The following is a 15349-nucleotide window of genomic DNA, read 5'->3' as shown; positions in this document are numbered from 1 at the left end:
AGGGGCACAAGAAGTTGGGAGGGGACACAGCCAGGGCAGCTGACCCAAACTGGCCAAAGGGATATTCCAATGCCATGTGATGTCATGCCCAATATATAAACTGGGGGGAGTTGGCCTGGAGGGGGATCGCTGCTCGGGAACTAACTGGGCATTGGTCAGTGAGTGGTGAGCAATTGCATTATGCATCACTTGTTTTGTATGTTCCAATCCTTGTATTATTATTATTATTATTATTGTAATTTTATTATTGTTATTATTATAATTATTAGTTTCTTCCTTTCTGTTCTATTAAAGTGTTCTTATCTCAGCCCAGGAGTTTTACCTTTTTTCTTCCGATTCTCTCCCCCATCCCACTGGGTGGGGGGAGTAAGTGAGCAGCTGTGTGGTGCTTAGTTGCTGGCTGGGGTTAAACCATGACAGTATTCTATATTAACAGGCCCCATTCTAAAACCCTCCCTGTAAAACAGGGTTAGAATTCAGTGGCTGTTACATATAGTAATACACCATGTGATTGGCTCAGAGCATAGCTATCTGATTCCCCTTTTCTGGGGTTTGCTTTTTTGTGTGTGTGTGGTCTGTTTGGGATTTTTTTGTGTTGGTGTTTTTTGGTTTTTGTTTTGTTTTGTTTTGTTTTGTTTTTTAACATGCAGCCAAGCAGTTCCGCTCTACCTCCCCAAACACCCAAGTCTGAATGTCTCACCTTTTCCCTTGACATTTAAAAAAAAAAGGAATAACCAGAGTTTATAATTTCAGAATCACGCTTAGTTTCTTAGCATTTCAAAATTGTCCCATTAAAGAAACATGTCTTGTAGCATGTCTGTTAAACTAATAGTAGAAGTTTAAACATGTGAGACAGTCTGTTCCTGTTTATGACAGCAATTCTGCAGTGTGTTTGTGTTTTTATGGCAACATTGTAAATGGTGTCACCCTTTCTTGCTTGAGTGTACAAATCCAGTGGTTTATTAGTAAAATTTTGTTTATCCGACAATTGCAAAGTTACAACATTCATACTATAACCATGAATTCAGACACGTGAAATACTTTCCTGAAGCCTGAATGTATACTTGACATAGCAATGTATGCTTAATTTTGTTTAATTTTTATCGTAATTGAATAAGGGGATGATATTTCTTTACTAAGTTATTTTTTTTAATTACCATTAGTATGAAACTTGAAACATTCAATAGTGATCTAGAGTTTTATCATGTTCTTTGGTCTTCTGTGGGTTTTTTTTTTTGTTTGTTTTAACAGCAGTATCTCTCAGGATCTGAACTATACTTTTAGGCCAGTTCTATGAGTTTTGCACAGAACTAAATTTCTTGCTGTCACTATTGCCCAGTATTCTCGAACATAATATTAAAATATTAGCAGTAAGTAAAAATAAGTAAGTGAAAGTAAAAGTAAAAAAAGTAAAAATTATTTTAAGTAAAAATAGTAAGTGAATTTTCTTCTTTTTTCTTTAAGGTTTCAGAAGGAGACAAACAACAAAATGAACAATCCAGCTATTAAGAGAATAACAAATGAAATTATCAAATCGCCTGAGGATAAACGAGAATATCGTGGACTGGAATTGGCAAATGGCATTAAAGCTCTTCTCATTAGTGACCCCACCACAGATAAATCTTCAGCAGCACTTGATGTGCACATAGGTATTTAAAGCATGTTGTATTCATTATGACATTAATAAAAATGCTTTAAGTTTTGGTATCTAATTGCAAATAAACTGACAGGAGTGGTATCCAGTTGGCAGCTTAGCCTTTTATTGTAATTTAGAGTTTGTTTAATTCTTTGACACATCAAGTTGAAAATTATTAGCGCTAATTAAATTCTCTTATTGTACTCTGTGTTTACTCAAGTGTAGCTCAGTCAGTAGAAAGACTTCTTTTAACCATTAAGTTTTGTGTTATGAAAGATCTTTTGTAAGCAGAAAAGGGGCGGGTGTGAGTGCAATTATTTCAGACAGCTCCATTTGTCATGTCATACTTTTTTTTTTTTTTTTTTTTTCATGTTAAGTTGTTGATGTCTAGAGGTGAGAAAATGCTGTAGTGCTGGAGGAGTTGGAGAGGCATTCCCTAACTCCAATGATGCTTAAGTGTCCTAACAGAAATACTGGAAATAGAAGGGGAAGGTGGTTACTTTGACTCTTTGGAATAATGGAAACCTTTTCTTGTATCTGAGGTATTTCTTAAGCTTGTGTAGTTTCTCAGTTGCTTGGAAAGTATGACGCACGTATACATTACCTAAGCATCCTTACTCATTACCTAAGCATCCTCTTGCCATGTTTGTAGTTGGGAGCTCTTGCTGCTGTTGGTGTTAGGACAGAAGTAGTAGAGTAACTTTGAAAACTTCTGGCCTTTTTTTATTAATGGAGATGGCTGTCACAAATCATTATCTAGTTCAGAGGATCCCAAATGTGTTTTTGTTAGGTACTATGACAGTAATAGCCAACTGCAGCATCCAGTTCCTGCACATGTACTGGAGGAGATGTATCTGTTGCTTTCATCTCTACTCCCATTGCGCATTGTTGCACACTCCAAAGCAGGACTACTAGACTCAAACTTATATGTTTCTGGCTTCCATTCTTGCACATAACTATTGTTTTTTAATCTTTCTGCCTTCACACCTCCTAGCTGGTCATCAATAGCTGCTTGTGTTCAGGCAATTACAGGTTATCACTCGTCCTGTAAACCACAGGATAAATACCTCCTTAATTGTGGTTGGCAATTGCTGCCTTTTAACACAGTGCAGTTATTAAAGTCAAGGTATAGAAGTCAGAACATTGTGATCTGCTGGGTCTTTACAGATTATGAGTCATGGTATTGAATTGAAAAATTGTCTCTATAAGGCAATGCAGGCTGATCTGGAGAGGCAATTTGAGACACTAATTGGTTCAGTTACTCATTCTAAATTTTTTTTTTTTTTTAAGATTTAGTTTAGTTGACGATAGCTGCACAAGTGTCTACTTATATCTACAGAATTTATATAATTGCCAGAAGGAAACTTACTGTAATATAAAGCACTTTAAAAGACTTAACATTTTAGTATTACTTTTTGTGAATGGTTACATGAAATTTTTCTTCCTACAGGATCCTTGTCTGATCCCCCCAACATTGCTGGGCTTAGTCATTTTTGTGAGCATATGCTGTTCCTGGGAACAAAGAAATATCCAAAAGAGAATGAATATAGCCAATTTCTTAGTGAGCATGCTGGGAGCTCAAATGCTTTCACGAGTGGAGAACATACCAACTATTACTTCGATGTGTCACATGAACATCTAGAAGGTGCACTAGACAGGTAAACACATTTTTTTATATTTCATTTTTTGTTATATAAGTGCTGTTTGCAATTGTGTAAAAGTTTTTTTGATAATCATTATGATATTAAAGAAAGAGTTGAGAGCATTATCTTTTGTTAAAAATGATACCAGATATTTTTCAGTTCAAAAGTTTTGCTCAGATTTTTTCAGCTAGCAGAGTTCTTAACTGAGGCAGAATTTTTGAAGTTCAAAAGCTGTGTTTACACTGAGTATTTTTGGAAAGGTGGGGCACAGAATATGATCATGAACTTATGTGTTACGCAAATACTCTTGACTGTATAATGAAATACTATGCTTCCCATAGGATCCTTATTTCATTGATAGCAAAAGAAAGATGAAGTCTAGAAATATATTAGGATGCCTTTAGTAAAAGGAACTCACTGAAATCTCTGCCTTTTGTGGGAGGGGTCAGAAATTGAAAGGTGTGTAGTCAGTGAGGTAAAGAGTGGATTTTCCCTTTGGATTTTCCCTGGATGTCTGACAAGACTGATTTGATTTGTGAGATTAAGAGCTTCTTGCAACTAAACTTCAAAAACAGTAGAAATTCTGAGTGTATGAATTATGATGCAAGGTCCTTTATCCTTGTAGTACCTTATACGATGAATATGTTATCTGTGTTTATAGATAAAGAAATTGAGAAATACAGTGAATCAGTGTCAAAACTGTTACAGAATTTATAAGTTCTGCATTAAAAAAATAATATATTCAGCTGTTTTCAGGAGGTACCAAGCTTCATACTTTTCTGTTACCATTTATGTACAGTACTCTTGACTTGAATTAAAATTTTTCTGTTTAGATTTGCCCAGTTTTTCCTGTGCCCTTTGTTTGATGAAAGCTGCAAAGACAGGGAAGTGAATGCTGTTGATTCTGAGCATGAGAAGAATCTGATGAATGATGCCTGGAGGTTGTTTCAGTTGGAGAAGGCTACTGGAAACCCCAATCATCCCTTCAGTAAATTTGGAACAGGTTTGTCAGAATATAATTATCCATCCATTTGAGTTGTGTAACATACATAGTATTATTGTTTATATAAAATTGTTGAAGACAGATTGAAACAATTCCCTTTTTTTCCTCTCCATACATGTTTATCATGGTGCTTTATCACATTTTCCACATCATAGCCCAAACAGAGCTAGACAAAAACATAGGAAACAGAGTGATCCAAGACTTGCAGTACAGTGATGAAGCATCCTTTATGATTCTGATAATTACTGCAGTGAATGCTGTTTTCCAATTACTGGATTTGTCATAATTTGGTACTGTTAAGTCTTTGTGCATAACAAAGTGAACGAACTGTGTTTAAATTGTTTAGCCACATGCTCTTTTTGCTAACTAGTATTGCATTAGGACTAGATGACAGTGACTAGGTCAAATCAGAAAGATCAGCAGAGTAAGAATATAAAAACAAAATCTTAAGCATAAAACACAACAGTAGTAGCTGGACAGATAAAACAGTTTTGGAGAAATCCCAATCTTATGGCTGTAGTTTTTTTTCAGGCTTTATTATTCACAGAATGCTTTATAACAATTTAAACGCCCCAAAACCTCAATTTAAAAAGCATTAAAGTAGGATACCATAGTTGCGGTCAAAACCACAAATGTTTGATGCTTTGGCAGAAGTTTAAATTTTTTTTTTCATAGATGTTATTTTCTACATGAATTTATTTTTGAAACTGTCAAAGTAACAGGGCTATTAATTCATGCACTGCACTGTTTAATCCTTGAGCATGAATGTGTTTTGTGGCTGGGTCAGTTTGCTGAATGAATAGTTGATGCAAATATTGGGTACAGTAGGACGATAGGAGGGCAGATAATGGGCTTTAAGGACTGGTTTCTTCCTCTGTCTCAAGAAAGAGAAGAATATTTTTGCACCTGTTGATGGAGGGCATAGTTGAGGGGCTGGTAGCCAGCTGCTGCAAGAGCATGTATTGCTCTGTTCACCAATAAAGAGAGGCTGTCTGAAACAGGGAAACTATAACCGCATTCTTCAAACAGGTAAATTTGAAAATAAAGTCTTGGGAACTACATACTGATAAGCAGGCAAGCATCCAAATTATATTCTGTAATCTCTGCTATTGAAGAGATCATTTATTTTTTATATAGCACTCAGAAAACATAAGCAGAAGTTGCAGAAATAGTTTTCTACAATTTAAGAAGGTTTTATAGCTGACGCATGTGAAATGTTTTCATGGGGAGAATACCCAAAAGGTGCTCAAATTCAATAGCAATAGCCATACTCACCTGTTCTTAGATTAGGCTCTGATTCTGAGATTAAATTATAGCCCATAGCCTTCCTGTAGATCTGATTTTGCAGAAGTAAAGCCCAGCTTTGATGGTTTTTATTTACCCAAAGAGATGACAACAGTAATACCGTTTTCATGACAATTGCAGTTGGCATCCTTCATATTGTTTCCTTTTGACCAGCTGAGATGATGTTAGTCTAGCAGAACACAAGAATGACTCCATTTGATGCTTCAGGTCACTCCCTGTTGCTGTGCAGCCTGTTTTGCCAGGAAACCTTCTATTATTCTTTGTCTGTCCAGAGAAACAAATGCACCTTAATCTTCCAGTTTTCTTGTTAGGATGTGCATTTTGTCCCCAGATACCCTTCACCCATCTTTCTGAATGAATGCCTATGATGGTAATTCTTCTCCATCAGTACCCTCAGTAGTGTCAAGTACTTTCCCAGGCACTTCTGCACTGTCTAGTGTCCATTTTCCTACATCTGCAAGGTGTCTTCTGATTGTTGCCTCTTAATGTACTTCAGTACTGTAACAGCATAGTTAATGAGCTAAAGCTTTATGTTATGTTACATTATTTTATTTTAACCTGTGTATTGATTCTGTGGGAATAAACACAGTGGGGTATCTAAAACTTCTGCATTTCATTTGTCTGCAGATGGTGATGAATATAGACAAAATCTTTTAAACATAATAACCTAATTATCCTTTTTGGGTGTCATTAAGAATCCTTGCTTTTACTCACATGTGAACTTTGAAAATTAAAGCAATGTATTGCTTCAGGCAGCCTCTCTATGATGTTGACTGTTGCAGTTGTAATTAGACTTGTATGTAATCACCAAACATCTGGACAATATACTTGTCTTATTTATGTATCTAACTTTACCTCATTGATTTGTATTAACTTATATCTGTGATTGTAGGATTTATGCACTGGGCATATATGCGTAGCAGGCATGCTCTCCTCTCCCAGTCTTTTCTCTCTTGCTGTTTTTCTGATAAACACACAAGTCAACTTTTCTGCTACATTTTCTTGCCTTATTTTTCCTTCTCATCCCTTGTTCTCTTCTGTACCTGGTCTGACTGTGGCTTGAGGGAGCTACTGATCTCAAAGTTAACAGATAGAGTATTAGTTTGCAGTTCTGCTCGGTAGATTCTGTTGACCATTTTGTGTGTCCATGTAGTAATGGAAAGTGGAGTTGATTAAAATCCAGTGTGCTCTTTGTAAACTAATTTTGCTGTCGTTTCAAGTTCTTACCTTTACTAAACAGGAGTTCTGATTTGACTATAAATACGGAGTATGTCTTTAGAGTAAATTATTGAAAGCTTGATGTTGATGTAAAGATTGCACTAATTAACAGGAGGATAACTTAATGGAGAAAGTTTGGTATCTTCTGCTTATGGGCTTATTCAGGGAGAGTTGTAGTTCTCTTCCTCTCTAGTCCTGTTCCTCTATTGCAGCTACAGCGCAGCTGTTTGTGAAGCAGAAGGTGAACAGTCACAATTTACAAATCATGTTTGTAAACTAGTAATTATTTATTTCATTTAATAGTCTATAATTTGTGGCACACAATGCCACAGATAATTTCACACAGTGATTCCTGTGACAGGAGTGTGTATATGGGAGTAAAACCTACTCCAAATGTACCAAAGGAAAACCTTTTCCTCCTTCTGAATTAGAGCCTGGGCTTACTTGCATTGCTTTGAAGTAACCCATTCAAATTAAAAAGATTAATTTGGAAGACTAAAACATCTTCAGTTCTTTAGGAACGTGCAGATTGAGAGTGGAAGTATTTATTGTCTCTGATAAGCTGAGACAGTATTGATCCAGTTAGTTATTATGGATTGTAATTATTTTTAAAATTACTATCCATCTGGAGGAAGGCAGATTTATTAATTTATATTTATCTTTTTGATTTCTAAATTCATAAACATCAAATATTGTTAACTTTTTTTTTTTTTTAATGTTACAGGGAACAAACTCACTCTGGAAACCAGACCAACCAAAGAAGGGATAGATGTAAGACAAGAACTATTGAAGTTCCATTCTACTTATTATTCATCAAATTTAATGGCTATTTGTGTCTTAGGAAGAGGTGAGTTTTGTCCTGTTGGTTGAGTAAGACTCTACATGTATTTATGTTTGGAGAAAATGAAGTGTATGCAAGTGTCTGAAAATCTACGGAAAGAAAAAAAGTAAAACTTGTACAGACTGACCAAACATAATTTTATGTTTAGTGAAGTCTCCAAAGCAACTTGCAATGTATACATTTATGTGTTTATAAGCTTACAATAGAAAAAATAAGCTGAAAATTTTAAATCCATTATGAAGTTACCAGTTGTCTTTGTATATTTGTCTTATGAAGACTGACACCTGTCTGGTTTCAGGTTGGGAGGGCTTTTGATACTGTTTTCATGTTTTAGAATTACACTTCCACTACAAAAATTTCTGTATTATTGAAGGATAAACCTAACCTAACATTTAGATAAAAAGCCTTTACTTCAGTGTCCTTCTGAATTAACTTAACAGAGGTTCCAGCTGCTTAAAATCTTCCACAGTCAAGATGATATTTTACATAGGTTTGCTAAAAGCTTAATAACAGTGTGTTCAAAACTGTTTGCTTTTTGAAAATATGCTGGCAGACTGTTATTTGTATGGTGTTTTACAACAGTGCTCCAATGGTGGGTATGAATGGAATAAAAATCATTAGCAAAGTGAAATCTTCCTTTACAACTATCGGCTTACAGGATGCTGAGTATGAAGCTGATTAACAAAATGTACCTGTTTAATTTCAATCATAGCATATTTTAGCATGAATCGTTTTTTCTTGTAGATTTTTAAAGTGGGCAAACACAGTGAGGATTATGCTTCTTAAGTGAATCCAAATTTTGTGCATGCGCTCACTACTGGATCAGTTCCAGGCTCCCTAATTCCTTTCAATTCAATTTATTATTATATGTCACCTGCTGTAACATCACATATTGATTAGAATATGGTGAAAGTTTGGGGTTTTTTTCACTGTTGCAAGCTGAACATTAAAATGTATTAGATTTTTTTTTTTTTTGTCTTAAAAGTGGGGTATCAGATGTGTTCCTAGTAGGTATGTAGGTAATACCACTAGGGCTTAATGTATGTCATGTGTGAAAATGCCTTGCTTATTCTCCTTGTAGCAGTGGAAACTTTCTGCAAGTAAACAGTGTAATAGTGATGAAGACAACTTGTAAATATTTTTCAATATTGTAAATTTATTTTTATTGCTATTTGAAAGAGGTGCTTCCCCCTTCTCAGTTTTGTTTTCTTCTGTTTATTTTACCTGAGGAAAAAAAAAATCCTTTGTTATCTTTAAAAATATTTATTTATTAATTGAAGGTAAATAGATATTAATCAGAGTTTAAAACAATTGAACTGAAATTCTCTTCCTCATTTAACAGCTCTGTTTTCAATGTTTCCAGGCATCTTTTTTTCTTTAACTAGTTCTTTACTGGACAGGCAATATTCCAGGACAGACAAGATCTGCATTTCAAATATCAATAAAATGTAGAAAATATTTAAAATCTGTTACCTTTCAAACATTTCTGCAATTTGCACGTATGTATTTTTTTTTTACTACAAAATACAAAAATTATTCTTGTTAAAATCCTGAATTTAGGTGGTTTCACTAGTCATTTTCCACAGTTGAATTCTTTCAGTGTGAGTTGCCCTTGTAAATAGTTCAATATTTAGAAAAATTAGGAGCCTTTAAAACATTGATCTTTTGGATTTTTCCTTTCAATCTTATAAAATAAATAAATTTTTGAAAGGTAACTCTCAGGCTTTTTGTTAGTCTGTTTGTATACAAAATGCTGTACAAGTACCCTTATTTGTCATATTTAAGTAGTTGTCACTGTAATAGTGAGGTGCTATTTGGACAAAAGTTGCATCTTATTTTCCCTGAAGAGACACATACCTTTTCTCACTCTGTTATTTGTTCAGGCAGGAGAATTATGCAATTGCTTTCCAGAAGGCTTTATATTAATGATTGATTTGGCTATTTGAGGGCTTGCCTCTAGCATCAAATTTGAAAAATTACAAGTTCCACATTCTTCCTGTTGTGTTTTTTTTTTTTTTTTTTAAATTTGTTTTCAGGGAGCTCTGCCCATAAAAAGCAAACTGCAGAAAACAAACCTTGTTAGCATTATTCCATAAATTCCTTGCTGAAATACCTTGCTAGAAATGTAGCAGTACTACTAATTAATGCATAAACAAATAGTTAGAAATTCTATAACATAAAAATATGTTGAGTTGCACACTGCAAGTCCCCCATGATCTCTCTACTCTTGTGCATTCTGATATAAATGGATGTCTAAAGCTATGTGCATCCTAGTAATTCTCTGATTTTCCAACCACTTTATGTATGTAATGTAAAACAAATAAAAATATATGTCACTAAAAAGCAGTGAGGGAATCAGAATATAATTTCTCTAGTAAATAGTAATAAATATTCAAAAGTTTGCTAAAATAATAAAATTAAATTAATTTTTTTATCTAATCAAAAGCAAAATTCACTGAGTAATCATAGAACAGTTTTAGTGCAGCAGTTCACATGTAGACTTTTTAATGGAAACTTTTTCAGTAAAAATCACCTTGGCAACTGGAAATCTGTCCTAAAGAAAACACTTACTGTAGTTGTAAAGCTTAAATGAATGTGTATTTTGCTGATGTGGATAAAAAGTAGTGGTCTTTAATAAAATTACATGCAGTTCACAAAATTGTATTATACACTGACCCATCTTGTTTTGCATTTTTTTTTTTTTTTTTTTTTCCCCTGCACGATTCTCTCAGTGTAGTGTAGGAGCATGCATATGTTGGGCAGGAAAGATTCCACTTTCTAAATCTAACTGGGATTGTTTTGACTAACAATGTGATTGCTTTTTGAAATCTTTCAAGGATTAAGGTTGTACTTTGAGACATCCAAGAAATGCCCATTTTTTTCTTCAACATCCACCCTTGAAAGGCATGTGCTAAAAAACTTGATGGATGTCTTTTCTCACTTTGAGAAGTGCTCCGAAATGCCTTTCTTTAAGCAGATAGGTATTTTGAAGGCAGTATTTCAACATAACAGTATAGGTCAATTTAGGTGAATTCACGCACAACATCAAATTCTTTCCTCAAATGGTCTTCCTCTTGTTTTTGAAGAGTACTAGAATCATGGACTGAAACTAGAATGGATGTAAAAGTAGAAGTGCTTAAACAGGTCGCAGACGTGTGTGAAATTTTGGGGCGCTGAGGACAGATGACCCTGGCTCACAGTGTATGTGAAGTACTGGAGGTGAGCTGAGGCTGAAGAAAATCCAAGTTTTGGCAAAGATGCTTTCACTCTGGAAAATTTGCAGCTGTAATTGTATGTCCCTTAAGCTTTTTGTGGAATGTTTATTTTTGTAAATGTTCAATATCTGATGTGTCTTTTCTTCAGTTCCAGCTTAGATTCATCAGTAAAATTTAAAGATGTTTTTTCTACTTACAGGATTTATTTTGATCATGGTTGAAGCCCTCCTCTAATAAGCATGATGCTTATAGTTATAGTTCAAAACTTAAGTGTTAATATAGATTTCCTTTCTGAAGTTAATAATCATTGTACAATTAAAACTACTTTTCTGTATAATTCATGTCTCCCCCAAAGAATATACAAAATCCGAATTTGCCAGAATCTTCAGATAATGATTAAGTTTTTCTAATTTTTTTTTTATTTTAGAATCCTTGGATGAGCTGACTTGCTTAGTGGTAAAGTTATTTTCAGAAGTAGAGAATAAAAATGTCCCTATACCAGAGTTTCCTGAACATCCTTTCCAAGAAGAACATCTCCGGGTATGTATAGAGATACATCTTCCATTAGGAGTGTATACCTTAAATGATATTTTTTATGTCTCAGTAATACATTGTGCACTTCACTACTTCTGTATGAGTGTCCCTGTCAAGTTCCATATTTCTTTCTTAATTTTCCACCCACCTTTCCATGCTGAGTATAGCATAGTTTTGTATAGTTTATATTAAAGTTTGTATATTTGATTGCAGCTGTAAGCAATGGAGAGATAATTAATTCTCTTTTTGTTTGCATCATGAATGGCTAAACTGTTGTTCTAAGTTTTACATACCTTTACTTTCGAGATTTTGTTGCTATATTTGTAATAAAACGTGCGTGTGTGAGGGGAACATGATATGTGCTCCTGAGATGAATAAAATAATGAGAGTTCCCTTTTGTTTATGGATGTCCTTGTTTATTTTCCCCCTCAGCAACTTTACAAAGTGGTGCCCATTAAGGACATTAGAAATCTTTATGTCACATTTCCTATACCAGATCTTCAGAAGTATTATAAATCAAACCCTGGCCATTACCTTGGTCATCTGATTGGGCATGAAGGCCCGGGGAGTCTTTTATCAGAGCTTAAAGCCAAAGGTAAGTCCTTTGAAGGTAAACAATTAAAAAGTAATTTATTACACAATTTTTTAAAGCTTAGCTACGTTTCACTTAAAATTGACATCTGTATGTTAAATTTAAAGCCCCCAACCATTTGAGTAATTTGAGTTGTAAGTCATTTTGTGCTTTATTTTTGTTTCTGTGGTGGGGAAAGATAAATAAATAACAGGCACTCTGACTACTGAAGCTATTATTTCTTGCACTCCCCTTTATCTATGCCTGTTTAGAGAATTATATGAACTTTGACATAATGATCTTGTCTCTATTCTGTCACTGACTTAGAGACTACTGTCAGGTCCCTCAATGTCTGGAAGACTAGGTAGCATAAATTGTTACAGATTTGTTTATGTAATATATCTTCTTTTTGATTTTATAGGATGGGTAAATACTCTTGTTGGAGGACAGAAGGAGGGTGCTAGAGGTTTCATGTTTTTCATCATTAATGTGGATTTGACAGAGGAGGGACTTTGTAAGTGAAGTACTGTGTCTGCATTCCGTGTTATTCCTGATCTGATGGGTTTGTGTTTGTGTCCAAAGAGACTAATTGTGAAAGCCAATTTATTTTAATTAACTGACTATATTTCTGTGTTTAGATCCTCTCAGTATGCTAGCACACTTCATCTAACATAAAAAACCAACTTATTTGACGTTATATTAAAGCATTTCATGAAATGTTTTAAAGTAAATTTCTTTATAAGGAAAGCTGTTAATACCTTTTTGTGCTACTTAATCATACTATTTACACCTGAGTTAAATTATATTATAAATCAATATATTAACATAAGACATGTTCAATGCAGTTCTCAGAATTAGCTGGGGACTTACACACTTATCTTAAATTCGTGTCTGAGAAAAACATGTTTAACTTTGCCAGTAGGATTGCATGTGTACTCAAATATCTTGATGTATCAGGGAGTAATTAAAAATAAAACCTTACATATTTGTGTTCATCAGAATTTTTTCTTTGTGCAGAACTGAGTGAATTACTAAGCAAGTATTTTTTCTTTCCAGTGCACGTTGAAGATATTATTTTGCACATGTTTCAATATATTCAAAAACTACGTACAGAAGGACCTCAAGAATGGGTTTTCCAAGAGTGCAAGGTACAGTGATTGATACATGACATGTGGTGGTTGTATTTTTACAAATTTTTGGATTATAAGTAGAAACAGATTCCTTGGCTGTGGAAATAGCCTTTAATAATCACATGGTAATTAAGTTTATTAATTTTAGTTGTGCAACATGACACAAATGACAAGTACATTCAGAATATATTGTTTTAATGTAGATGTGAAATGCTCTTATAGAACTGTGAGCTGACATTTTATGATAACATAATGGAGGTGAAGGAAGAAGTATCTTACTCTGTCTGCAAGGATTTCGCATAACCTTCCTTAGTCTTCACTGGAGGTGGAGTGGGGGGGAAGCATTTGCTGTGAGGGGTAACACTGAATTGGAAATTGAAATGGCTGTTTTTCTACCCCTCTCTTCTTTCATGTGTCAAATTGTATAGTTGAGATTGTAAAAGCAGTAGGACATTTAATCTGCTGTTTCTTATCTCTCCTTTTGGAGACGTGAACTAAAACTTTTCATGGAGTACTTTGGCTGTACGCTTCAGCCTTTGCTGAACTGTTCACGCTTCTTGTAAGTCTGTGTGGTTCTGTGTGCACAGAGCAAAAATGTAAAGTATCCTATTAGAATTAAATAGTACTGCACTTCTCAATGACTGTGAAATAAAACCAGTTTTGTTTATATATATATATAGTCTTGTTGGTTCACTACAAATACTTGGGTAAAGATTTCTTGTTCTATCTTGGCTTTATTTGGTGAAAACTGTTGTTGAGTTTCTTCTGTCTAAGGGTAGAAATTCTGCAGATGTGTTAACTTTGTTTCTTGCATTTTGACACCGTATACCTGTAAAAGAAGTCTCTTTACCCTCTGCTAAAAGTCCCAATGGAATTGTTTTACTGTCGTTGTAAGCAAACACAAGATTTGAAAGAGGTAGTTCCATCCTCCCATCTCATTCTTGTGTTGTTCCCTTGCTCCTCTTGTATCAGTCCCGGCATTCCTGAGGCTGTGAGGTGAGTCAGAAGAGCTGGCAAACTAGTTTGAAAAGAATCGTTTTCTGAGTTTATTTTCAGCTGAATTGTTGAATTAACCAGACTCTCTGTGTGGTTTCACAGAAGGATGGACGGTGCTTTTCATTGGCTTTATAGTCTTAGATCTCTTTAATTCACCCTTGCCATTGTATTCTAAGAATGATGTGTTCTACTTCTGTGGCTAAGGCGGCATAAAGAAAAACACTTTTTCTGTCTCTAAACTTACCTTTTGGCTTCCTGAACAAAAGGAACAAAAAAGGAAGAGGGAAAGGATTCAGTTCATTAACATACAATGAACATTGCACTGGAACACTATGCATTGGTTGTATCGAAGTTAGTCTGTTTATAAATTATCAGGAAATTTAAATATATGAGCCATGGGCCAGATCTCTTACTACAAATAGGACTTGCAAGATTTGTGTAACACTTCACATTGTGAGACTATCCGAAATTGCTTGTGAGTTTTGTGCAACTTGAATATTAATGAAAACTTTTGTGTTAGGTACCTAACTAATATAAAATGGATACAACAAAACTCCTTCCTTTTCTTAGGTTATAAAAAGGAAATAAGTAGCCAATAATTATTCTTAAAATAGTCTCTAATGTATGCTTTTCAACCCTTCCTACATTGTTTCCTAGGATCTAAATGCTGTGGCATTCAGATTTAAAGATAAAGAACGACCACGAGGTTACACGTCAAAGCTTGGAGGAATGTTGCATGTAAGTGTGTGGGGGGGGTTGTTTGGTTGGTTTGGTTGGTTTTTTTACAGTAAAGTAATAATTACGCAGTGTGTTTGATTATACTCTTAATAAATACAGGTATTTGCAAAGGTCCTTTGCACTTCTTGAGCTTAGGAAGCTAATATCACACTGCGTAGATCTTAGTCTTGGCAGTCAGTAAGTCATATTTCCTTCACTCTCTACCATTTTGTACTTCTATACTTGCTAGAACTGATTTTACAGTAACTGGAGTTGCTATTTGATCTGTTTCAGTGTTTCTTAAGACATATGTACCTTGTCATTCTGTGTCTACCCAATAGCTAAATGTTCTCTAGGGAAATATTAGAGAAATAATATTTTATCACAAACACAAGCACTATGTTTCTAAATGCTTCCATAGTTAACAGTGTTAAAATACTGCAGTAAGCAGAAATGTTCATATTAAGATAGCAAATCAGAAATGTTTGACTCTACTAATGTGATTACATATTGGTACTGAAGGAACTATCATGTAGCTTA

The 15349-nt window shown here is 34.5% G+C and overlaps 1 protein-coding gene across 4 annotated transcripts in view; it reads left to right on the top strand.

Annotated features, from left to right (window-relative positions):
• Positions 1-15349, top strand: part of IDE (insulin degrading enzyme) — a 71888-nt gene that overhangs the window by 10058 nt on the left and 46481 nt on the right. For all 4 annotated transcript variants that reach the window (XM_030029869.2, XM_030029870.2, XM_030029868.2 and 1 more), the window contains exons 2-10: positions 1465-1649; positions 3087-3294; positions 4113-4282; positions 7530-7652; positions 11289-11401; positions 11828-11990; positions 12388-12480; positions 13023-13114; positions 14750-14830. In XM_030029869.2, the coding sequence (XP_029885729.1) occupies positions 1490-1649; positions 3087-3294; positions 4113-4282; positions 7530-7652; positions 11289-11401; positions 11828-11990; positions 12388-12480; positions 13023-13114; positions 14750-14830 (1203 nt within the window). In that variant the 5' untranslated portion in view covers positions 1465-1489. The remainder of the gene's footprint in view (positions 1-1464; positions 1650-3086; positions 3295-4112; positions 4283-7529; positions 7653-11288; positions 11402-11827; positions 11991-12387; positions 12481-13022; positions 13115-14749; positions 14831-15349) is intronic.

Source organism: Aquila chrysaetos, chromosome 11 (genome assembly GCF_900496995.4).
Source record: "Aquila chrysaetos chrysaetos chromosome 11, bAquChr1.4, whole genome shotgun sequence".
Classification (NCBI taxonomy): Eukaryota; Metazoa; Chordata; class Aves; order Accipitriformes; family Accipitridae; genus Aquila; species Aquila chrysaetos.
Note: the sequence above shows the minus strand (reverse complement) of the source record. Positions and strands in the feature narration are given on the sequence as shown.